General features: G+C 40.2%; 1 protein-coding gene across 10 annotated transcripts in view; it reads right to left on the minus strand.

Moving 5' to 3' along the window:
* M1AP (meiosis 1 associated protein) overlaps positions 1-25,841 on the minus strand; it is a 92,842-nt gene that overhangs the window by 21,074 nt on the left and 45,927 nt on the right. For all 10 annotated transcript variants that reach the window (XM_055240651.2, XM_055240650.1, XM_055240648.2 and 7 more), the window contains one exon: positions 2,833-3,006. In XM_055240651.2, the coding sequence (XP_055096626.1) occupies positions 2,833-3,006 (174 nt within the window). The remainder of the gene's footprint in view (positions 1-2,832; positions 3,007-25,841) is intronic.

Consider the following 25,841-nt stretch of genomic DNA (forward strand, 5'->3'; position numbering starts at 1 on the left):
CTGGCTCTGACCCTGATGCTGAAAGCTTTGGAAAGACAGAGGGGAAGCCAGAGAAATTCTGATTAGCACCATGGGCAAATGCCATGTGATAGTGGAAGAAAGGCTGGTTACAGGAGTTCCTGGCCTCTGAGGGCACCAGCCCTCCTAATGAAAGAAGTGAATCTCTAGCCCCTTTGTTCAGAATTGCTTAGCATGAGGCAGGTTAATATAGTAGATAAAGGCCCAGGTTCTGGAGGAAGATAGACCTGGGTTTATTGACATTGTCTGGGCTGAGAGTGTCAAGTGTACAAAATATAGATTTCTGATCCTAAGGGTTCACGCACGGTGGCTCACGCCTGTAATCCCAGCACTTTGGGAGGCTGAGGCGGGCAGATCACGAGGTCAGATCGAGACCATCCTGGTTAACGTGGTGAAACCCCGTCTCTACTAAAAATACAAAAAATTAGCCGGGCGCAGTGGCGGGCGCCTGTAGTCCCAGCTACTCGGGGGGCTGAGGCAGGAGAATGGCGTGAACCCGGGAGGCGGAGCTTGCAGTGAGCCGAGATTGCGCCACTGCACTCCGGGCTGGGCGAAAGAGCGAGACCCCATCTCAAAAAAAAAAAAAAAAAAAAAAAAAAAAGAGTGGGCCCTGTTGCCTGGCTTCAAATCCTAGCTCTGCTACTAATTTTCTGTGCAGCCCTGGGAAAGTGTGCTTAATTTCGCTAAGTCTCAGTTTTTTCATATGTAAAATGGGGGTAATATTGTATTTAATTGATTCTAAGACACATTTTTTTTTTCCATCTCTGTATGTGTCTTAACAATTGCCATTGGCCAGGCAGGCACTCTTAAGTCCTTACTTACTACTCTAACCTAAAAGAGCTCTCTCAATACAGGTAAAATGCTACTTCTAAGTGACAAGAAAGAGCTGTGTAATGTTTAACGGGCAATGTCTTCTTTCTTTTTTTTTTTTTTTTTAAATCTTTATTATTAAAAAAATTTTTTTAGAGACAGGGTCTCACTCTGTTGCCCAGGCTGAAGTGCAGTGGCTCCATCACAGTTCACTGCAGCCTTGAACTCCTAGGTGCAAGTGATACTCTTGCCTCAGCCTCCTGAGTAGCTGAGACTACAGGTGCATACCACTGTGCCTGGCTAATTTTTTATTTTTATTTTTTGTAGAGACAGGTCTATGTTACACAGGCTGTCATTAATTCCTGGCTTCAACGGATCCTCCCACCTTTGCCTCCCAGAATGCTGGCATTACAGGAGTGAGCCACTGCACCTAGCCTGTTTTCTTTCTTACTGGTACATAAAATAGTTGTGTATCTTACAATTGATAGCACCTTAGATTCAATGACATATGGTAACAGTATCTGCCTCATAGTGTTATGTGAAGATAAAATGGGATAATGCAAGAAATGAAGTTAATTTAGTGCTTGGCACAGAGGAAGGGCTTAATAATGTTAGCTATAAGCTAGCTTCTATATAAAGTTGCTAGCTGCTGTAAATAGGGAAAACAGAGAAGTGAATTCCAGAGGATAGGACAGGGAGAAATTGGTACTATCAGCCTTGGACAAAAGGGGTGGAAAGGAGGTTCTGGGAAGAATATTTTACACAAAGAAAAGACAGGTTAAAATCAAGTTAAGTTGGCAAAGACATCCTGGGCACTAGGCTGAAATGAGGGAGAGAGGAATAGACTTGACGGCCATCCCTAGACAGAAAGGGTCTTGGGAAGCCTTAATCCTGTGTAGTAACACCTCCAAAAAGCCCTTCCCTGTCCTAAAGAAACAATGGTCATAAAGAGTTCTATTACAGCTGAAGAAAAGGAACACATATAAAAACTCAAATATACTGCCAATGGCCAAGAAAGAGCTCTCAAAGGAGGTGGTAACCCCAGTGAGTCGTGTCAAAGCTTACGAGAAGGGCTTTGGTAAACATCATGTTCAATCCATTCTTCAACCCTCAATGATCTCTGTAGCCAATACCACTACCAGTATTCTGTTCAATGAGAAAGAAGGGTACAAATTCCCACCCCTAAAGAAGATATACTTTGGTCATTTCTCTTTGGAGCTGGTCCTTGAGGACTCAGCTTTCCCAGCCTCAGTGTGGCTGATTAGACTGATAGATGGGCCCATCTATCTGCAGGCCCAGCCGCCCCAGGTCCTGCCTAAGCCAGCCTTCTGTGGAGTTGGGAGAATGGAAATGGCCTTATTCCTGTCATCTAGTGGGACCTGGAATGAAGTGTAATTGCCAGGCAGAACAGTATCCATTACCCAGGATCTTTTTGGCATGCCCAGAACACTGGATTGATCTCTCGGTTTCAGTAATTGCCTGAACTGCTTTGTGAACATGGTCTTGGGCACAGGTTGTCCTCCCTGGGGTGTATCTCTGTAGGTTCTTTAGTTTTCCCCCATTTGCTGCCTCCCTAGTGAGAAGATCTTTATTTAACCTTGGTTCTCTTCCTCTCGCCACAGGCTGTATTGATATTGTTGAGGTAGCAGCATGCTCCAAACTATAATGTCAATTATATTTACCACATTAAAAATGAGAATATTGAGAATGTGATCCATTGTGTTCTTATGTAGTCTAGCCAATTCTCTGTCATTGAGGTGTCTCAGACTTTGCCCCTAAACTAACTGGCCCTTGTTGGTTGGGCTTAATTAGGTTCAGCTTTCTAACTGTAATTGCTTCTTAGAACTTCTCTTCTTATTCCTCACGCTTATATTGGACAGCCTCATCCAACCCTCTTCCAGTCTCTAAACCTCAATGATGCTATATTCCACTGACTCACCAATCTAGAGTCCTGATCCCAGATAAGAATAATCATAGCCTAAATATCTTTTGGGGGTTATGTACTTGGATTATCTCTGGGTCTGGAAATGTTGCTGAAACACTGTGAAGAAAGAAGAAGATGGATTTGTTCTTGGTCTGTTCCACTGTTATGTAGCCAGGCTTTGAAGAAAATCTCCATGCTGACGATATCATTGTCTATAGTCTGAAGATCAATGTCAGTTCCCAGAATAGAACTCTCTGCAAAAGAAAGGGAAATAAAGTGTTCACTTAGATTGTAAATTTTGAGTAATATAAAATTTTAAACACATCCATCTTTTCTTTTTTGAGACGTGGTCTCATTTTGTCACCCAGGCTAAAGTACAGTGGCTATTCACATGCGCAATCATTGCTCACTGCAGCCTCCAAATGCCTGGGCTCTAGCAATCTTCCTGCCTCAGCCTCCTGAGTAGCTGGGACTACAAGCACTCACCACCATGACTGACTAATTTTTTAAAAAACTTTTTTTTAGAGATGAGGTCTTGCTATGTTGCTCAGGCTGGTCTCTAACTCTTGGCCTCAAAGCAATCTTCTTGTCTCAGCCTCCCAAGTAGCTGGGATTAGCTGGGATTATAGGCACTTGTCACTGGCCCGGCTTCCACACCCATTTTTTGATCCATTGACTGTACCTCTAGACATCTAGCCTAGAGACATTCTTGAGTAGTACACAAAGAGACATATGCAAAGATGTTTGGTATAGCATTGCTGTAATAACAATCAAAACCTCAAACAGGAAGCAATTCAAATCCCCTCAATAGGGAAATATTTAAATTATGACACACTCAAACTATGGAGTATTATGTGTTTGTTAACAAAGCTAAATGTACTGACATGAAAAACTAGGAGATAGTAAGTAAATAAAGGAAGTTGTAGAACAGATATAACATGGTCCCATTTATATAAAAATAAAACTATCTACATATATATGTAAATACATTTTACAAAGCTCTGGAAGGCTATCATCAAACTGTTAACAGTGGACAGGAAGTGGAAATAGGGCAGGGTTCTGAGATACTTTCCCTTTTTACTATTCATACTTCTATACTGTTTGAATTTTATTGGAGTTGTGCATTTCTTGTGTTAAAAAAAATTCTAGGTCGGGCACGGTGGCTCACACTTGTAATCCCAGCACTTTGGGAGGCCAAGGCAGGTGGATCACTTGAGCTCAGGAGTTCCAGACCAGCCTGGCCAACATGATGAAATCCCGTCTCTACTAAAAATACAAAAATTAGCCAGGTGTGGTGGCGGGCACCTGTAATCCCAGCTACGTGGAAGGCTGAGGCACGAGAATTGCTTGAATCTGGGAGACAGAGGCTACAGTGAACCAAGATCAGTCCACTGCATTCCAGCCTGGGCAACTCCATCTCAAATGAAAAAATAATAATAATAAATAAAATAAATAAAAAATAAAACATGAGAGAAAGAAATCCACTGTAAAAACAAACAACCCCAAAATATTCTAGAATATAAAAACAATAAAAAATTATACAGCAATGCAAATTAAATACTTAGTTTAACAAAGGGGACTTCAGCTTCATGTTATTTTACAGTGAAAATGTGTTCTATTACTACTTGTTATAAAAAATTAATTTAAAAAAACTAAAAGGAAAAAAGATAAATTTTTGGGCATCCCCTTATAGTAGAGAACCAAGCCTGGAGCATCAGTCATTGGCATACTGTATCTCACAAGTGTGGTTAACAGCAAAAAGGATGGGGAGGGTCTGGTGGAGTGTGATTTAATTCCAAATCTGAATGAATGGAGCTGGGTAGGTGGGGTAATGAGGCTTTGCTGGTGTACTTCCAGCTTCAGGCAACACTAGCTAAGGAATTGGGGCCGGGGTCTGCAGATAAAGGTCATCAGTGAAAGCCAAATATGAGGTGGTGGAAGAAACACAGAGCAAATAAGGGAAGAGCTAGAAAGAAGCTGAGGGGGAACGCTACTTTCCTTGCTTCATCAGAAGGGATCTCTGAAATACTTTTACAAAGGGCCTAAGAAAAGCTAGTTGCTCCAATGAATTAGCTTCTGTGTATGACTCATAGACCCCAGGGAGAAGGCTGGATTATTCCTAGAACGACATTCCTGAGGACAAGTTTGCAGAGGTGGCAGACTTTCCACAGGGAACAAAGGGGCTTCAGTCCAACATACTTGTTCCAACACAGGGGAACTGTGGTGAAAAATGACTTCATGTCATATTTAACAACTTATCCTGCAGCTGAAAAGGGGCACCAAATGTATTTCTCTATGGCCAGAATGATGAAAACTCTGCCGTCTTCCATGAATAGTTATGAGGATTCATTGTTAACTAGTTAGTTATTTCATTCATTCCATCAGATATATCTGACACTCTGTGCCCTTATGGAGTTTATAAAGCAACATGAATCTTGACCATTTTTCCCCAAACTCTCATCTGCCTCATTATGTTTTAGGGTACCACTGTGACATATATAAAGTCATTGCCAAAAAACATTCCTTGCAAGTAAAGAGAAATGTCTTTTTAAAAAATAATGTGAATTTTATTTTGTCACAGACAAAACAAGGAGTAATTTAATTTTCCTAAGCCTGAAGCCTGTAGTTTGATTTGAGTAACAAGTATGAAAATGACTGAGCAGCTTCTCTTCGGTGAGGCAAAACAGTTCTTAAAGCATAAAGTGGTGGCTACTAAAGCAATGCAACCGAGGCCAGGCATGGTAGCTCATGCCTGTAGTCCCAGCTACTTAGAAGTCTGAGGCAGGAGGATAGCTTGAGCCCAAAAGTTCAAGACCCACCTGGGCAACATAGTGAGACACTGTCTCAGTTGCAAAAAAAAAAAAAAAAAAAAAAAATAGAATTGAGCAAAGGAGCTAAGAAAGTAGAGAAGATAAAATTGCTGAGTTGAAATGACAGAATTTTTGGGAAAAGAAGTAAGTGTTTCTTTTCTTCTCCCCAGAGAAAGGGTGGATGATGAGACACTCCTACCACAGGCAATGTGAGGGAGAAATGCAAAGCCATGTCCCATCAAGAATCTGGAAGTAAGGAAAATAAAGGTTTCCTCAGAGAGTTAAACTATAAAATCAACCAGAATGGTGAGGCCAATGAAAAAGTTACCCTAAGAAGGGAGAATGGCTTATTGTCCAAGGCAAGATTTGGCTGTAGCCTTATTGATGTTATTGCCATATATATATATATATATATTTTTTTTTTTTGAGATAGGGTCTCACTCTGTTACCCATGTTGGAGTGCAGTGGTGTGATCTCAGCTCTCTGCAACCTCCACCTCCTGGGCTCAAGTGATTCTCCTGCCTCAACCTCCCAAGTAGCTAGGAGTAGAGGTGCGAGCCACCACACCTGGCTAATTTTTGTATTTTTTGTAGAGATAGGGTTTTACCATGTTGCTCAGGGTGGTCTCAAACTCCTGAGCTCAAGTAATCCATCTGCCTCGACCTCCCAAAATGCTAGGATTGCAGGTGTGAGCCACCTTGCCCAGCCTATATTGGCATATCTAAAGAATGAATGTGTCTATTGGAAGGGGAGAGGGTTGGCCAGAAATGCAGCACAGAGAAGGGGAACAGCGACGCGTGCTGGCAGTGCCCATCTAAGTGCAGCTCAGAGAAGGCATGTGGACTCAGTGATGTGTCCCAATTGCAGAGATGTGTTTGTCAAGTCTCTGCTCTTTTTTGTGATTATGGTTATGGTTCTCCCTCTAAAACATTCTGGCTTATCCTTTAGTCTTGAGCTTACGAAGGTGTGTGTCTTTAAAAGATTGCTGGCAAAATTAACTTTCTGATCCTGCAAAGCTAAAGAACCAGGCTTGAAGCACAGCCTCTCTATGAAGGAAAATGTCATGTGGTTAGGTCCTCCTGGCAGCCAGCCAGGCAGCAGTCTTCCCTGCTGCCACCCATCAATGTTCTGACATTCTTTTCTAACTTCTTAACCTACATGTTCTTGGAAGAGCCATGAAGCAGAACTGCTTTCTTGAAAAAGTCCTCAGATAATCTCCATAGAGGTGCTGTGTGTCGGGTTTGAGCTTTCAGTTTTGCAGTTTCAGAAGGGAGTGAGCACTCTCTTGGGGGCAGACTTACATTATCCAAACTAGAGACTTACGTGTAAACCAGAACGTTTTAGAGGCTAAACTTCTTTTCCATTTTCTTTGTCATTCTAGGCATTCATTTCCTTGTCCCTGGATTATGGCAGTAGCTTCTTAACTGTCCTAGCAAACTCCATTTCTTCCCCTCCATTGCTTATTATTACTACTACTAGTTACTTTTTCTGAACCATGGTTTCATCAGATCCCTCCTTTGCTCAAGAGCACACACTGCCTTCTTGTTGTCACTCACTCATCCTGTATCACTTGGTACTACTCATTTTTCTACAAGTACCCTACCCTTCCCTTCCTCTGTGATGGCTCAGACTATTTACTCCTCATCACTACCTGTTGAGATACTGCCATCCTTGAAGACCGAGTTCAAATGTCACCTCCTTCATGAAGTCTGCCATTATTGTATTCCTTCCATTATTATAGTCCCATAGCTTTTGGTTTACATTTGTAATATAGTTCACATTACATTTTACCTTAGTACTATTGTTATTTGGGAATACGTTTGATCTCTCCCATTTAAATGTAAGTTAAAAGGTAGGAATTGTTTCTTTTCACTTTTATCCTCCCTATCAGGGCCTTGTATAGAGCTGAAGCTTAGCAAATGCCTGAGTTGAACAGTGGCTCCCTCCTCCTCAGCTCTCATTACTTTTTCCTGTAACTCTTGAGCTTCATCTAAGTTAGTCTCCTTGCCACATCACTTCCTTCCTTCCTTAGTGCTTTCATTACTGTCAGCCCATGGCCTGCACCTCTTGCAGAATTCAACTCAGGACTGACTTTGTCCAAGAAGTTATGCTTAACTATATCCTCCCTTATCTAGCTTTAATTGCCATCCCTGGGTATCTGTGGGCTTCATTTTGGCAATGTTAATCACACTGCTGATTTATTTATTTTTTTAAAGGATTTTCTTCTCTTTTCCTGAGTTTATGAAAGGCTTAATGGAAAGACCAGGGGTTGACTTGAGGCTTAAAAGTTGTTAGCAGCCGGGCACAGTGGCTCACGCTTGTAATCCCAGCACTTTGGGAGGCTGAGGCTGGCAGATCACCTGAGGTTGTGAGTTCGAGACCAGCCTGACCAACATGGAGAAATCCCGTCTCTACTAAAAATACAAAAAACTAGCTGGTTGTGGTGGTGCATGCCTGTAATCCCAGCTACTTGGGAGGCTGAGGCAGGAGAATTGCTTGAACCTGGGAGGTGGAGGTTGCGGTGAGCTGAGATCGCGCCGTTGCACACTAGCCTGGGCAACAAGAGTGAAACTCCGTCTCAAAAAAAAAAAAAAAAATTTGTTAGCTATGTGATTTTGGGCGAAGTGGAATAGTACAACGTATTTCTTAGTAAAGCACTACAAAGTGAGATGATTATCTATAAATGGCATCCAGTAGGTCCAACAAATATAATTTTCTTCCTTTTCTCTCATCCACAAAATGAACTCTTATAGGATAATAATTTTTCTTTTCTTTTCTTTTTTTTTTGAGACAGAATTTCACTCTGTCCCCCAGGCTGGAGTGCAGTGGTGCAATCTTGGCTCACTGCAAGCTCCACCTCCTGGGTTCACGCCATTCTCCTGACTCAGCCTCCTCAGTAGCTGGGACTACAGGCGCCTGCTGCCATGCTCGGCTAATTTTTTTGTATTTTTAGTAGAGATGGGGTTTCACCGTGTTAGCCAGGATGGTCTCAATCTCCTGACCTCGTGATCCACCTGCCTCAGCCTCCCAAAGTGCTGGGATTACAGGTGTGAGCTACTGCGCCTGGCCATATGTTTTCCTTTTTTAAAGCTTTTTTTCCCTTGGTCACTGCTTTCTACCCCCAACTACCATACATTGAACACCAACAACTAGTATGTATTGTGTTCTTCACAAATACAACTAAATGTGCTAAATCTGGGGACTGAGGAGGAGATTTCTCAGATGTTGAAAAACAGCTCCCTCACTGGCTGGGGAGCAGGGCACCCATGCACTAGATGAACGGGTCACACCAATGGCATGAAATGGAAAGGTTACAGGAGTGAAACGGTGGCCCTTAGTGTTTGGATAGTTAAAGCAGTGAGGAAGGCCTGGTTCACTGCAGCCCAAGCTGCAGCCAGCATTCACATTGTTTTTGAACTTACCCTGCCCTCCTGTGGCTACAATGGGAAAAAACTAAGAAAGCCAAATGATTGAAGATTAGGTAATACCTGAAGTAGACCCTCTCAGAAGAAACCTCAAAATAGGGTTATAAACGTAAAGTGTGTTTAAAATAGGAGACTTTAACACACATACGTGCATATACAATGTCTGTATTTCTCTCTTCACATAAAATGTCGAAAGTAGAGGCCCAGGAAAAGGTGCTCTTGCCCAGTCCTCCACATCTTCCCCCGTCCCATAGGGCCCTAACCTCTAGGCCTGACCTGTTCCTTTCTGAATGACATTCATGAGGCCTGTACTTGGGTGTCATGGATGGGCTTCAGACATTCTGAGAACCCCTTGAAATTATATACAATTCATCTGTACATGCATAGATAGATTTTGGTGGGGTGGGGGAAGGGGGAAAGCCCCTAGCTTTTATCAGATTCTCAAAAGAGCTCTATGACCCCAAAAAGGTCAAGAACCACTACAGAGACCATAGAGTCTCATTTTGTGGATGAGAGAAAAGGAAGAAAATTATATCTTAGCCTGCCTGGGTCGGTTTACAATTAGCTGTCTACTCTCTGAATACAGGATAGCTATAGGATGTTAACAACCAGGGTAAGTAATCACAGCAGATAAAGCTTAGTCAGGAACAACAGTGCAGCATCATCCAACCATTGTCTTTAAATCAACACAACATGAGAATAATCTAATAGCTTACAACAGTGAGGCAGTCAAGCTTGTCTTTCTAAGCTCATTTGTGGAAGTGATGCTTGGACCCTAGGAAAAAGGAGAAGCCCCTTGAAAAGAGTTGGCAGGGGTGGTGGTAGTGGTTATCAACATGCGAACTCAGTGCAGAGAGGTGAGTGCAGGAATGGACCTAGTGGTGACTATCTTCCTGGAGCCCTAATCTGTAAGAGGGTGAAAACATCACCATAACTGTAATGAGATAGAGAAAATTTATATCCCAGAACTCTTCTCAGAGAGAGAACTGTTGTCATTCATTCGTCTGCTTAGTCGTTCATTTATTTAGTCATTCAAGCACTTATTAGTTTACTGTCTTTTGTGAGCTAGGCACTTATTGGTGTCATCAAGAAAAGAGACACATTATCTACTTTTGTGGCTTACATTCTAGTGAGAGAACAGATAATAAGCAAGCAAATAAGACAGAATACAATTTCAAATAATGATAGATACTATGAAGAAAAATAAAGGGGTGTGTTTGTGTGTGTGCGCGCGTGCGTGCATGCGTGTGAAGTTTTAGCTTGGCTGGCCAGGGAAGTATTCTTTAAGAAGGTGACAGTTGGGCAGAAACTTGAATGAAGTGAAGTGAGTCATAAAAACGTTTGTGCGAAGATTGTTTCTTATAGAGAGATGAGCAAGTTCAAAGGTCTTGAGATGGGAATGAGCTTTTTGTGTTGGGGGATTAGCCAGAAGACTAAAGCAGAATAAGGAAGGAAGTGAGGACTAGCTAATAAGCTGCTGGGGTGAAGGACAAGACTCCCAAAGTGGCACACTCATGTATCAACAGGGGTCACTACACTTGCTTTGAAGAAGGCTGGGTTCCATTATTGCAATTTGGTATTGCTCAGGAAGTGTGCAAGAGTGGGGCAGAGTAAAGCAAGTTCCTTTTTCTTTCTCTTTTTCTTTGTAGCTCTTAGCTTCTGAACAATTACTGAATAAGCATTTTAAAAATATTTGTTTGAAGGTGTGCCCAAGCTATCAGCTTGTGTGAGGTGCCACATGTCCCAGCCCAGCTTTACCGCTTATGCTTTCCTGTTGTGTGGTGCTGGCAGGCAGTGGGGAAGGAGGGAAGAGGAATCTGGGAGTTCCATGAGCAGAGCTCAAGCAGAGATCCTTCAGCCTATAGTGGACATGCCTCTTTCCCAGTTCTGGTCAGCTACCCAGGGAATTCTATTGTTAGCAGTCATCCATTCACCTGCCCTCATCAAGCTAATATAGTCTAAGGCAGGCTGAAAAAAATAATTGACTGTTAACTAAAGAACTAATGGTTCACAATGGATGATTTATATTACGGGTGTCCAATCTTTTGGCTTCCCTGGGCCACATTGGAAGAAGAATTGTCTTGGGCCACACATAAAATGCACTAACACTGATGATAGCTGATGAGCTTAAAAACAAATCTTATAATGTTTTAAGAAAGTTTACGAATTTGTGTTGGGTTGCATTCAAAGCCGTCCTGGGCTGCATGCGGCCTGCGGGAAGCAGGTTGGACAAACTTGATTTACATAATTTCTGACTAGGGAATAGTGGGTTCTATTTGGGCTGCTGTCACAAAATACCATAAACCAGTGGCTTATAAGCAACAGAAATATATTTCTCACTGTTTTGGAGGCTGGGAAGTCCAAGATCAAGGTGCTGGCAGATTCAATGTCTGGGGAGGACCTGTTTTTGGTTGATAAATGGCCCCTTCTCACTGTGTCCTCATATGGTGGAGGGGGCAAACAAGCTCCTTAAGGAACATTTTATAAAAGCACTAATCCCATTCAGGAGGATTCTGCCCTCCCTCATGACCTAATCCACCATTCAAAGGCCCCACCTCCTAATACTATCTATTTGGTGATTAGGTTTCAAAGATGAATTTTAGGGGGGGCGGGGGCGGGATACAACATTCAGACCATAGCAGACTCCCTTAGCTCTAAGATAGGTCCCAAACACTACAATTTCAAATTTCAAATGTAGTATTTCAGCCTTTAGTAAACAGATGAATTGGGTAAGAAAAAGTTTAGCGAGCAATTATTTTGGCTGGGAGAGTAGCCTTTTTAGAAACTCTTTTTCTTAGGCTTGTGTGTTTCTAAGAGGGCAGAAGTGGGGACTGCCCTATGAGAGAAGCTGCGCTGCACTGCACCCCTCACCTCTGGAGCCACGGAAGTGCTCCTGGATTGCCAATCCCACTTTGAATTGAGTGACTTGCTCTGCCCTGGACAGTCCAGAGAGAAGTTATTGCAGGTACGGGAGAGAAGGGCACTGTTTAAGGCAGGGTATACCTGCCTCTGGCACCAGTTGTAGCACCTTATCTACCTCTGTACCCACAGCACTAGCACAGTGTTTAGCACACAACAGGGGCTCGGTAAACATTATATTGAACAGAAGAAACTAGCCAGCCTGGTGCTTACTTTCTCTGTGACCTTAGGCCAGTCACTTCATCTCTTTAAGCTCAATTTCTCCATCTGCAAAGTGGGAATGATAGTAATACCTAGGCTAAGGGTTTACTTGAATATGAAATAATGACACTTGACTCTTGAAAGCAATTTGTGGACTTTAAAGCACCATGCAACTACAAGGGATGATAGAGTATAAAGCCGCCTCCCAGCTGTCTATGTAGTAGATATGAACATTTTATTCACTAAAAGCCAGTGCCATTTCTTTTGCTGAAAATTTTCTCTTCAATAAAGATCTAAGTTGTAAGAAAATATATTTTATCTATGGGTCTCAATGGCTCCATTTTCATTTTATTGGAAAAATGCAGCTTATATGCAAAAGAGATTGATCACTATTGATTGAAATATTCCAAAGTCTAAAGTATTTTTTGACGTGAGAAACATTAGACTTAGAAGGTATTTTAAAAGTCTTCTTTTTCTACAGAGACTAATACATATATTCTATAAACCAAAAAGCATTTAATGTAAATTGCAATGCAAAATTGAAAAGCTGGGAAGAAATGTGGTCATAGGCACTGTGGTGGGGGAGGGAGCAGGGGAATGATTATTTAGAAGTTTGAATTAAGACGAAAGCAGAGCTAGGAAGGCATTAAATCTTCTGACAAGACCCAAGAACCACACCAAGCAGTTTTGACTCCTTACACCTAAGGGAACTGAAAGAAAGAGCTGCCTTGAGGTGAAAATAAAAGTAAGTGGAGCCATGAAAGAAAAGACTTACTTGGCGGAGCTAAGTAGAGTAAGGAAAAGCTAAAGAAGACACTCAAATCAAAGAAAGTCCTAAGACATACTCTTTTATTTTTTTGAGACAGAGTCTCACTCTGTCCTCAAAGGATGGAGTGCAGTGGTGCGATCTCAGCTCACTGCAACCTACATCTCCCAGGTTCAAGTGATTGTCCTGCCTCAGCCTCCTGAGTAACTGGGATTACAGGCGCCTGCCACCACGCCTGGTTACTTTTTTAAATTATTTATTTATTTTTTATTTTTTTCAGAGAAGGGATTTCACTATGTTGGCCAGGCTGGTCTCGAACTACTGACCTAAATAATCCGCCCACCTCGGCCTCCCAAAATGCTGGGATTACAGGTATGAGTCACGGCGCCCAGCCCTAAGACATATTCTTAAAAAAATTCTAGATAGACTGTATAACAGCTTTGCAACCGACTCTGTGTATATACATGCATTTTTGTAGATCTGGGGGTATATCTTCAGGGAATTAGATTCCTAGAAGTGGGGCTGGTGACTTCTAGGGATAGAAGTAAAACACATATGTAATTTTGTGTTTAAAAATAAACACATGCCACTTCTATTGGTGTCATACTTTTCTTTTTTTTTCGAGATGGAGTCTCGCTCTGTCGCCCAGGCTGGAGTGCGGTGGCGCAATCTCGGTTCACTGCAAGCTCCGCCTCCCGGGTTCACGCCATTCTCCTGCCTCAGCCTCTCCGAGTAGCTGGGACTACAGGCGCCCGCCACCACGCCCGGCTAATTTTTTGTATTTTTAGTAGAGACGGGGTTTCACTGTGGTCTCGATCTCCTGACCTCGTGATCTGCCCGCCTCGGCTTCCCAAAGTGCTGGGATTACAAGCGCGAGCCACCACGCCCGGCCTTGGTGTCATACTTTTTAACTTTAGCCAATCTAATAATAGGTAGGAAATAATATTTTGGTATAGTCTTAATTATCATTTCTCTAATTATGGGTGAGGTTGAACATATTTTCACATGTTTAAGGACCATTTAAAAACCTTTTTTTGAATTATGTGTTTATGACTTTTTTCCATTTTTCTCTAGTGTTTTTGGTCTTTTTCTTACTCCTCAGTTTTCAAGTGTTCTTTATATATTAGAGATATTAGTCTTTTTTTTCTCCCATGGCATAAATTGCAAATATTTTCTCCTGGTTTTTCAGTTGTCTTTTGACATTGTTTATGGTACTTTTTGCCATGCCAAAGATTTTTATTTTCATATAGTTAAATAAATAAATCTTTTCTTTATTGTACCTGGATTTTGAGTCGTAGTTAGATGACCTTTATCTAAGCTGAGATTATAAAGAAATTCACCAATGTTTTCTTTTAATACTTTTAATATTATTATTTACATTTGGATCCCTGGTCCATTTGGAATCTTTTCCAGATGGCTAACCAGTTGTCCTAGCATTACTTTTTGAGCAAGTTCATCTTTGCCTTAGTGATTTGAGATGTCTCCTTTATCCTATGCTAAATTAATATCTATATTCGTGCCTCTTTCTGGACCTTGAATATGTATATAGCTGTGTCCCAATCAATTCTTGCACTGTACTAATGCTCTAGTGCTGAGTATATGATGGGGCTGATTTCAGATAGAGAAGTGGCCAGATTGTCCCCAGATTGGGTAGTGGCAACACAAGTCATTTTCCAAGTAAAGCAGTGGTGTCAAGCATGTTAGGGGATGGGGAATGAGGAGAGAAGAGGTGAGATTTAATCAGAAGAACTTCTTTTAAGCAAAAATCCCCTAAAGAGAGAGAGTGAGAGATACGATGGAGAATGTGAGCTTATTGAGCTGAAGAGAAGGCAGAAAAGGAGGTAAAAAGAAAGAACCAAATTGAAGAAGAGTAAATAAGGGAATTCCAGTCTGGTTAGGTTCCAGTACCCAACAAACTGATTTTCTTCTAAAAAAACAGCTATAAAGTCTGAACAATATTTATTTTATTTATTTATTTATTTATTTATTTATTTTTTTTTTTTGAGACAGAGTCTCATTCTGTCACTCAGGCTGGAGTACAGTGGTGCAGTCTTGGCTCACTGCAACTTCTACCTTCCAGACTCAAGTGATTTTCATGCCTCAGCCTCCTGAGTAGCTGGGACTACAGCTGTGCACCACTGCATCTGGTTAAGCTTTGTATTTTTAGTAGAGACAGGGTTTCACCATGTTTGCCAGGCTGGTCTTGAACTCCCGGCCTCAAGTGATCTGCCTGCCTCAGCCTCCCAAAGAGCTGGGATTACAGGTGTGAGCCACCATGCCTGGCCTGAACAATATTTAAAAATCAACTACCTGAAGGCTCTACAGAATCAACAAAAGTAGACAGACTTTGGAGAGGAGTTGAAACTTGGAGTAACCAAGTAAACCAGCCAGGAATGAGTTCCCCATTTTTTGCACTTTCTAAGAGTGGCTGCAGTCACAACAGTGTGAAGGCAGCTAAAAATTGGAAAGAAAAGCCTTTGTCTTTCACTAGCATTGCCAGGGTAAGGAGTCTGGGGCAACCAGGACTTCCAGAGAGTGAAGAAGAAATCCATGAAAGGAGAGAGCCAGAGCCGGAGCACCCTAAATTATGTGTTTAAACTCAGTTTAGGTAAATAGCTGATTGGACCTTGCACTATACACATATGGGGTGAACTGAAAGCAGCTTATAGTTTAGGCTTAAAGATTGAGACTAAGATCTGAGTCCCTGCTCACTGCAGGCAAAACAGGTTGCAGTTTGAATTTAACAAAGTTAATTTTCTGAAAAATAAACACTTTTCAGAGCAATATAATAGAATCCAGAGTCTTTATAACACAATGTTCACAAAATACAACCCAAATGTTTTGGCATATTGAGACAGAAAACTATGACTCAGTCTCAAAGGAAAATATAAGTCAACAGATGCAAATCCCAAGATGACAGAGATGTTGGATTTATCAGGCAAGGATTTTAAAGTGGCATAATTAGAATTTGCTCAATGAGGAATAGAAAATATGTTCATAATAAATGAAAAGATAGGACAATACCAACCAACCAAGCAAAAAGTCACAGAGTCTTGGGCTGTGCAGAACAATTTAAAAAGATTTAACATTTGGGTAACTGAAGTCCTAGAAAGAGAGAGAGAAAGAATGAGGCAGAAAAAATGTTTAAAAAAAAATGGCAGAAAATTTCCCAAGTTGGGTTAAGATGTAAATTTACAGGCTGGGCATGGTGACTCATGCCTATAATCCTGGCATTTTCAGAGGCCAAGATGGGAGGATTGCCTGAGCCTAGGAGTTAGAGACCAGCCTGGGCAACATGGTGAAACCTCATCTCTACAAAAAAAATTACAAAAATTAGCTGGGTGTGGTAGCATGAGCCTGTGGTCCCAGCTACTTGGGAGGCTAAAGTGGGAGGATCATCTGAGCCCAGGAGGTAGAGAGGCTGCAGTGAATTGTGATCATGCTACGGCACTCCAGCCTGAGTGACACAGTGAGACCCTATCTCAAAATAAAAAAGATAATCAATTTTCAGATTCACGAGGCTCAGGGAATCCCAAATAGGATGAATTAGAAGAAATTCACACCCAAACACATCATTGTCAAGCTGCTGAATAATAAACATAAGAGAAATTTCTTGAAATTGCTAGAAAAAATGATCCTTTACATACAGGGAAAAATGAGTTAGAGACTAACTTTTGATCAGAAACCATGAAAGGCCAGAAGACAGTGGAACAACATCAAGCAATCCTCCCACCTTGGCCTTCCAAGTAGCTGGGACTACAGGTGTGCACCACCACACCTGATTAATTTTTTGATTTTTTTGTAGATGAAGTCTCATTATGCTGCCCAGGCTGGTCTCAAACTCCTGAGCTCAAGCAATCCTCCCCGTTTGGCCTCCCACAGTGCTGGGATTACAGGTATAAGCCACCATGGCTGGCCCTCTTAAGTTTTTTAAAATACATGTGTGCTTAAAGGCAAAAACTTTTTTTTTTTGAGACAGGGTCTCACTCTGTCACCCAGGCTGGAGTGCAGTGGTGTGATCATGGCTCACTGCAGCCTTCACCTTCCAGGCTCAAGTGATCCTCCTGTCTCGGCCTCCCAAGTAGCTGGGATTATAGGTGCACACTACCACGCCAGGCTAATTTTTGTATTTTTTGTAGAGATGGGGTTTCATCATGTTGCCCAGGCTGGTCTTGAACTCCTGAGCTCAAGTGATCTGCCTGTCTTGGCCTCTCAAGGTGCTGGGATTATAGGCTAAAAGCAAAGATTTCAACACTTTCTTGTGGAGTTTATGTAGATATAATACACATGACAATTACAACATGAAAGATCGTGTATGTGAATGGGAGCATTAAATGGACTTAATAGCAAGTTTTCTATATTTTACATGAAATGGTACTATATATATTAATTCTGAGTAGGCTGTAAAAGAGTTTTTAAAATACATTTTAATTCCCACAAGGTCTTTGCATTTTATGTGAATATTGTAATCCTGAAGTTTCTACATTTTATATTAAATGGTATTATATTGACTCTAAGCAGACTGTAAAAAGTTAGGTATATATAATGTAATCCATAGAGAAACCACAAAAAATGCAAAGATGAATGGCTAAATGACAATAGATTAACATGAAATTGAAAAATATTTAAATAATCCAAAAGAAAGCAGGAGAGCAAGGAAGAAAGATGAAAAACAGGACAAACAGAAAATAAAATGGTAGACCTGAGTCCAACTATATGAATACGTATGGCAAATGTTAACGGACCCTACCTTCTAAATAAAAGCCAGAGATGATCAGAATAGACGTAAAGCAAGACCCAGCTATATGCTGTCTACAAGAGAGAGACTTTAAGTGTAAAGACATAAATGAGTTGAAAGTAAGTGGGTGGGAAAGGATGAACCATAAAAACAGTAAGACAGCGGGGCGCGGTGGCTCACACCTGTTATCCCAGCACTTTGGGAGGCTAAGGTGGGCGGATCACGAGATCAGGAGATCGAGACCATCCTGGCTAACATGGTGAAACCCTGTCTCTACTACTAAAAATACAAAAAATTAGCCAGGCGTGGTGGCAGGCACCTGTAGTCCCAGCTACTCAGGAGGCTGAGGCAGGAGAATGGTGTGAACCTGGGAGGCGGAGCTTGCAGTGAGCTGAGATCATGCCACTGCACTCCAGCCTGGGCAACAGAGCGAGACTCCGTCTCAAAACAAGAACAACAACAACAACAAAACAGTAAGACCCAAGATAAATGAAAACATATCCACACAAAGATTTGTGTACAGACATTCATAGCAGCTTTCTTCACAATAGTCAAAAACTGGAAACAATAGAAATATCCATTAATACACAAATGTTTAAACAAAATATGACACATTCATGCAATATACCACTACATAGCAATAAAAAGAAAACTCACTACTGATATAAACAACATACATGAATCTCAAAATCTGAATTAAAAATATAAACACAAAAGGTGTGTGTATTTTAGGATTCTACTTACACAAAATACAGGCTAACCTACAGACAAAAAATAGATAAGTGGTATTACTTGCAGCTAGAGGGATGGATGGAGTGTAAAGGGGAAAGAAAAATCTTTTTTGAGAATGAGGGAAATGTTCTGTATCTTGATTGTGTGATGATTTGTGGGCATATACATCAGTCAAAATTCACTGAATTGTATACTTCGAATGGATGCAACTTATGGTATGTAAATTATTCTCCAATAAAGGAAGGAAAGGAAAAGTTTTTTAAATTTCAATTTTTGAATACTTTTAGATTTCTACTGAACTCAAAAAATTATTTAACTCAAGTTTTAAAGAAAAAATTTGCTATTTTTCTGAGACTATGGCTTCTGTTAATGAAATAAACAAATGTCTCTCTGTGTTAAAAATGTTTAGGTAATAAATACAACAGTGGTTCTAATTTAGTCTTAATGTCAGAGGGAAATGACTTTAATGCAGTTATCAAAGGCAGACACAATGAACAGCTGTGTTTTCTGGTCTATTTTCTACGACACTGAAAGGGAGAAAATCAGTATCTGTTCTGACAATTGCACTGAAGCATAGAAGAGGCTCCCCACCCCGCCCCCAGCCCTTTTTTTCTGGCATTCTTTAGGAAGCAATGAATCTTTATCTTCTGTGTTTGGGTTGTTAACATTTGGTGTTTCCTGAGAACACATATGGAGAAAATACCTTCCCAAAAGAGCTTGACATTGATCTCTGGCAAAGTCTAGGAGGAAATATTAAACAGATGGTTTGTGAGCACTTAGAAAGGGAACCTGATATCCTTGTGTATGACTGAGAGATGTAGACTAGTTGACAGCATCATTAGGTTGATTTGTAACTGGCTGAATGACTTACATACCCAGTGAGTGCAGACTGCTGTCAACCTGCACAAATGCCCTGTGGATGCCAAAGTTATTGATCTCAGTGGCTATTTTAGTTTTGGCATATTTATTACTTAGTCATTCTTCACAAAACTATTGTAAAACTTTTATTGTATGCAAATAAATACATGCAATAAAAATATAAGCTATGAAGCATAACAACAAAAGTGAACACTCACAAATCCTTTATTTAACTTCAGATGTAGAACATCATCAATACTCCTGAGATATCTGCATGCTTTTCTCTAATCTTCTCCAGAAGAAATCTTGCCACATTGACTTTTATTTTTATAATTTCTTTCTTTTTAAAAGTAGTTTTGTGGCTGGATGCGCTGGCTCACACCTGTAATCCCAGCACTTTGAGAGGCCAAGGTGGACAGATCACTAGAGGTCAGGAGTTCAAGACCAGCCTGGCCAACATGATGAAACCCTGACTCTACTCAAAATACAAAAATTAGCCGGGTGTGGTGGTGTGCACCTGTAATTCCAGCTACTCAGGAGGCTGAGGCAGGAGAATGGCTCGAGCCTGGGAGGCAGAGGTTGTGGTGAGCCAAGACTGCGCCACCGCACTCCAGCCTGGGTGACAGAGCGAGACTCCATGTCAATAAATAAATAAATAAAAGTAGTTTTGTTACTTTAACACTTTATAATTTTAGTTTTGAGCTTTATAAATAAGTATCATATAGTATACACCTCTATCTGCTTTTTTCTCAATATTGAAAAGATTCATTCACATTGTTATTTATAGCTGTGGCCCATTCGTTTTAAAAAATGTATGATATTCCACCAAACATTCCTTGTAATGTTTATTCTGTATATCAACTTTTTTTTTTTTTTTTTTTTTTTGAGACAGTCTTGCTCTGTCATCCAGGCTGGAGTGCAGTGGTGTGATCTTGATTTATTGCAGCCTTGACTGCCTGGGCTCAAGTGATTCTCCTGCCTCAGCCTCCTGAGTAGCTGGGACTACAGGTGCATGCCACCATGCATGGTTAATTTTGTTTATTTTTTGTAGAGACGAGGTCTCACTATGTTGTTCAGGCTGATCTTGAACTCCTGGGCTCAAGTGATCCTCCTGCCTTGGCCTCCCAAAGTGCTAGGATTATAGGCATGAGCCACCACACCCAGCCATTTTCATGTATACTTTGATGAACAGAAAGTCTTCATTTTAATGTAGTTATACTTATCAATCTTTTATTATATGGGCTGGGCACGGTGGCTCATGCCTGTAATCCTAGCACTTTGGTAGGCCGAGGTGGGCAGATCACCTGAGGTCAGGAGTTTGAGATCAACCTGGCCAACATGGTGAAACCCTGTCTCTACTAAAAATACAAAAAATTAGCTGGGCATGGTGATGCACACCTATAATCCCAGCTAGTTGGGAGGCTGAGTCATGATAATTGCTTGAACCCAGGAGGTAGAGGTTGCAGTGAGCTGAGATCACGTGACTGCAGTCCAGCTTGAGTGACAGAGACTCCGTCAAAAATCTTTTATTTTATGATTAGCAAACTTTATGTCTTCTTTAGGAAATGCTTCTTCCTCTTCCCCCCAACCCTTGTCATGAAAATTTTCTCCTATACTTTTTTTTTTAAAGTTTTACATTTTACTTTTCACATTGAAGTCTTTAATCCATCTAAAAACATTATTATAAATGGTGTGAGGTAGGAATATTTTTTCCTATATGGAATATTGATAGTTTCAATATGACTTAATGGCTAAATTCATCCTTTTCACACTGCTCTGCCATGTCAGCCAAGCCACATATCAAGTTTTCATCTGGCTGTTTCTAGACTTCTCTAATCCATTCCAGTTTGGACAATTTGTCTATTCCTATGTAAATATGACACTATCTTAATTAGAATAGCTTTATAAACCATCTAAACATCTGGTAAGGCAAACTCCTGGCCTTAATATGTATCTTTACTTCTAATATATAGAATATATATATTCTAGAATATATATTCTCTCTCTATACATAATATATAACACACACACACACACAAATCAGCTTGTCAAGTTCATCTAAAAACTCTGACAGGATTTTTTTTTTTTTAAGCAAACACATTCAAAAGCTAGCAGAAGGCAAGAAATAACTAAAATCAGAGCAGAACTGAAGGAAATAGAGATACAAAAAACCCTTCAAAAAATTAATGAATCCAGGAGCTGGTTTTTTGAAAAGATCAACAAAATTGATAGACCGCTAGCAAGACTGATAAAGAAGAAAAGAGAGAAGAATCAAATAGACGCAATAAAAAATGATAAAGGGGATATCACCACTGATCCCACAGAAATACAAACTACCATGAGAGAATATTACAAACACCTCTATGCAAATAAACTAGAAAATCTAGAAGAAATGGATAAATTCCTCGATACATACACCCTCCCAAGACTAAACCAGGAAGAAGTTGAATCTCTGAATAGACCAATAACAGGCTCTAAAATTGTGGCAATAATCAATAGCTTACCAACCAAAAAGAGTCCAGGACCAGATGGATTCACAGCCGAATTCTACCAGAGGTACAAGGAGGAACTGGTACCATTCCTTCTGAAACTATTCCAATCAACAGAAAAAGAGGGAATCCTCCCTAACTCATTTTATGAGGCCAGCATCATCCTGATACCAAAGCCGGGCAGAGACACAACCAAAAAAGAGAATTTTAAACCAATATCCTTGATGAACATTGATGCAAAAATCCTCAATAAAATACTGGCAAACCGAATCCAGCAGCACATCAAAAAGCTTATACACCATGATCAAGTGGGCTTCATCCCTGGGATGCAAGGCTGGTTCAACATATGCAAATCAATCAATGTAATCCAGCATATAAACAGAACCAAAGACAAAAACCACATGATTATCTCAATAGATGCAGAAAAGGCCTTTGACAAAATTCAACAACCCTTCATGCTAAAAACTCTCAATAAATTAGGTATTGATGGGACATATCTCAAAATAATAAGAGCTATCTATGACAAACCCACAGCCAATATCATACTGAATGGGCAAAAACTGGAAGCATTCCCTTTGAAAACTGGCACAAGACAGGGATGCCCTCTCTCACCACTCCTATTCAGCATAGTGTTGGAAGTTCTGGCCAGGGCAATTAGTCAGGAGAAGGGAATAAAGGGTATTCAATTAGGAAAAGAGGAAGTCAAATTGTCCCTGCTTGCAGATGACATGATTGTATATCTAGAAAACCCCATCCTCTCAGCCCAAAATCTCCTTAAGCTGATAAGCAACTTCAGCAAAGTCTCAGGATACAAAATCAATGTACAAAAATCACAAGCATTCTAATACACCAATAACAGACAAACAGAGAGCCAAATCATGAGAGAACTCCCATTCACAATTGCTTCAAAGAGAATAAAATATCTAGGAATCCAACTTACAAGGGATGTGAAGGAGCTCTTCAAGGAGAACTACAAACCACTGCTCAATGAAATAAAAGAGGATACAAACAAATGGAAGAACATTCCATGCTCATGGGTTGGAAGAATCAATATCGTGAAAATGGCCAGACTGCCCAAGGTAATTCATAGATTCAATGCCATCCCCATCAAGCTACCAATGACTTTCTTCACAGAATTGGAAAAAACTACTTTAAAGTTCATATGGAACCAAAAAAGAGCCCGCATCGTCAAGTCAATCCTAAGCCAAAAGAACAAAGCTGGAGGCATCACGCTACCTGACTTCAAACTATACTACAAGGCTACAGTAACCAAAACAGCATGGTACTGGTACCAAAACAGAGATATAGATCAATGGAAAAGAACGGAGCCCTCAGAAATAACGCCACATATCTACAACTATCTGATCTTTGACAAACCTGACAAAAACAATGGGGAAAGGATTCCCTATTTAATAAATGGTGCTGGGAAAACTGGCTAGCCATATGTAGAAAGCTGAAACTGGATCCCTTCCTTACACCTTATACAAAAATTAATTCAAGATGGATTACAGACTTACATGTTAGACCTAAAACCATAAAAACCCTAGAAGAAAACCTAGGCATTACCATTCAAGACATAGGCATGGGCAAGGACTTCATGTCTAAAACACCAAAAGCAATGGCAACAAAAGCCAAAATTGACAAATGGGATCTAATTAAACTAAAGAGCTTCTGCACAGCAAAAGAAACTACCATCAGAGTGAACAGGCAACCTACAAAATGGGAGAAAATTTTTGCAACCTACTCATCTGACAGGCTAATATCCAGAATCTACAATGAACTCAAACAAATTTACAAGAAAAAAACAAATGACCCCATCAAAAAGTGGGCGAAGGACATGAACAGACACTTCTCAAAAGAAGACATTTATGCAGCTAAAAAACACATGAAAAAATGCTCATCACTGGCCATCAGAGAAATGCAAATCAAAACCACAATGAGATACCATCTCACACCAGTTAGAATGGCCATCATTAAAAAGTCAGGAAACAACAGGTGCTGGAGAGGATGTGGAGAAATAGGAACACTTTTACACTGCTGGTGGGACTGTAAACTAGTTCAACCATTGTGGAAGTCAGTGTGGCGATTCCTCAGGGATCTAGAACTAGAAATACCATTTGACCCAGCCATCCCATTACTGGGTATATACCCAAAGGACTATAAATCATGCTGCTATAAAGACACATGCACACATATGTTTATTGCGGCACTATTCACAATAGCAAAGACTTGGAACTAACCCAAATGTCCAACAACGATAGACTGGATTAAGAAAATGTGGCACATATACACCATGGAATACTATGCAGCCATAAAAAATGATGAGTTCATGTCCTTTGTAGGGACATGGATGAAACTGGAAACCATCATTCTCAGTAAACTATCGCAAGGAGAAAAAACCAAACACCGCATGTTCTCACTCATAGGTGGGAATTGAACAATGAGAACACATGGACACAGGAAGGGGAACATCACACTCCGGGGACTGTTGTGGGATGGGGGGAGGGGGGAGGGACAGCATTAGGAGATATACCTAATGCTAAATGACGAGTTAATGGGTGCAGCACACCAACATGGCACATGGATACATATGTAGCAAACCTGCACATTGTGCACATGTACCCTAAAACTTAAAGTATAATAATAATAATAATAATAATAATAATAAAAGAGGCGGAGTCTTGCTCTCACCCAGGCTGGAGTGCACTGATGCGATCATAGCTTACTATAACTTTAAACTCCTGAGCTCAGGAGATCCTTCCTCCTCAGCCTGCCTAAACTTTTTTTGTAGAGAGAGGGTTTTGTTATATTGCCCAGGCTGGTCTCAAACTTCTGAGCCTCTTAAAGTGCTAGGATTACAGGTATGAGCCATCACACCTGGCCCTGAACTGTTGATCTCTATTGTTCTTTTCAACTGAAGCAGTATAGAGAAGAGTTAAGCATGGGGCCATTGGAGGCACACTACTTGGATGTGAATCCTTTTCTATCTCAACTGAAAAACCCTGGGAAAGTTATTATAGATAAGAAAATATGCCTTAGTTTTTTCATCTAGATAAACAAGGATTAAATAAGATAATATGTAGAAACTATTTAGAACAGAAAGTATTTGAACAGTAAGTATTCAATAAAATGTTGCCGTAATTATGATGTAAAAACAAATGTTAGAATATTAAGAGACTGTGGCTTTAGTTCACATATCTTTTCCTCAAGGCTCAAAATTTATTTAAAAACAAAGCTAGCAGCATTATTCCCATGATTTATGGCTCTTCTATGGGGTTAACATTGGTTGCTAGAATTGACAGGTTCTCCTCTATCCTAAATTTATGATCAAGACCCAGCACTAGGGATCTGCTCTAGGGTTGTAGGGTTCGCTTATATGTAAAGAGGGCATTTAAGGACAAAAAGCATCTGGATTTCCCTGTTAGAGGTATATCTCTTCTTATCTCTATTTCTTGAACAGACAGTTCCTAGTTCTCCTTCAAGAGGAAAAGAGGAAAGAGGAAGAAAATAGAGAATGAACAGAAAAGAAAGGCTATGAGAACTATGGAAAAAGTTTTATAATATTATGTTACATGAAAACAAAAAATTATATACATGAATTATAACTATGTAACAAAAACATGAGTGAACAACTGAGCAGCAATGTGCAAAAATAAAAGTGCAATCTGGTGAAATGAGTAATTTTACATTAAAAATTATAGTCTTATATTCTTAATAAATATGAATTATTAGAGCTTGAAATTTTCTCAGTAAAAGGCATATATAAGAAGGACTTCTACTACTACTAATATCAGTAGATGACATTTATTTGTTTGTGCCAGGCACTGTTATAAGTGCTTTCTTTCCATGCAAGTTGTATTTAATCATTACAAAAACCCTATAAAGTGGCCATTATTTTACAAATGAGCTTTATAAAATAAGCTATTTTATAAAGCCCTATTTTATAAATGAGTAATTTGTGGAATAAAGAGTTAAATTAACTTGTTCAAGGTTACATAGTTCTAGAGTAAAATGTAAAAACCCAAAAGGATAGTTAAATAAATGATGATTAATTCATACATTGGAATACTTCATAGCTATGAAAAGGAAGATGTTAGATCTCTATGTGCCAATATGGAAAAAATCCTAGATAAATAGCTAAATGAAAAAAA

Source organism: Symphalangus syndactylus, chromosome 14 (genome assembly GCF_028878055.3).
Source record: "Symphalangus syndactylus isolate Jambi chromosome 14, NHGRI_mSymSyn1-v2.1_pri, whole genome shotgun sequence".
Taxonomy (NCBI): domain Eukaryota; kingdom Metazoa; phylum Chordata; class Mammalia; order Primates; family Hylobatidae; genus Symphalangus; species Symphalangus syndactylus.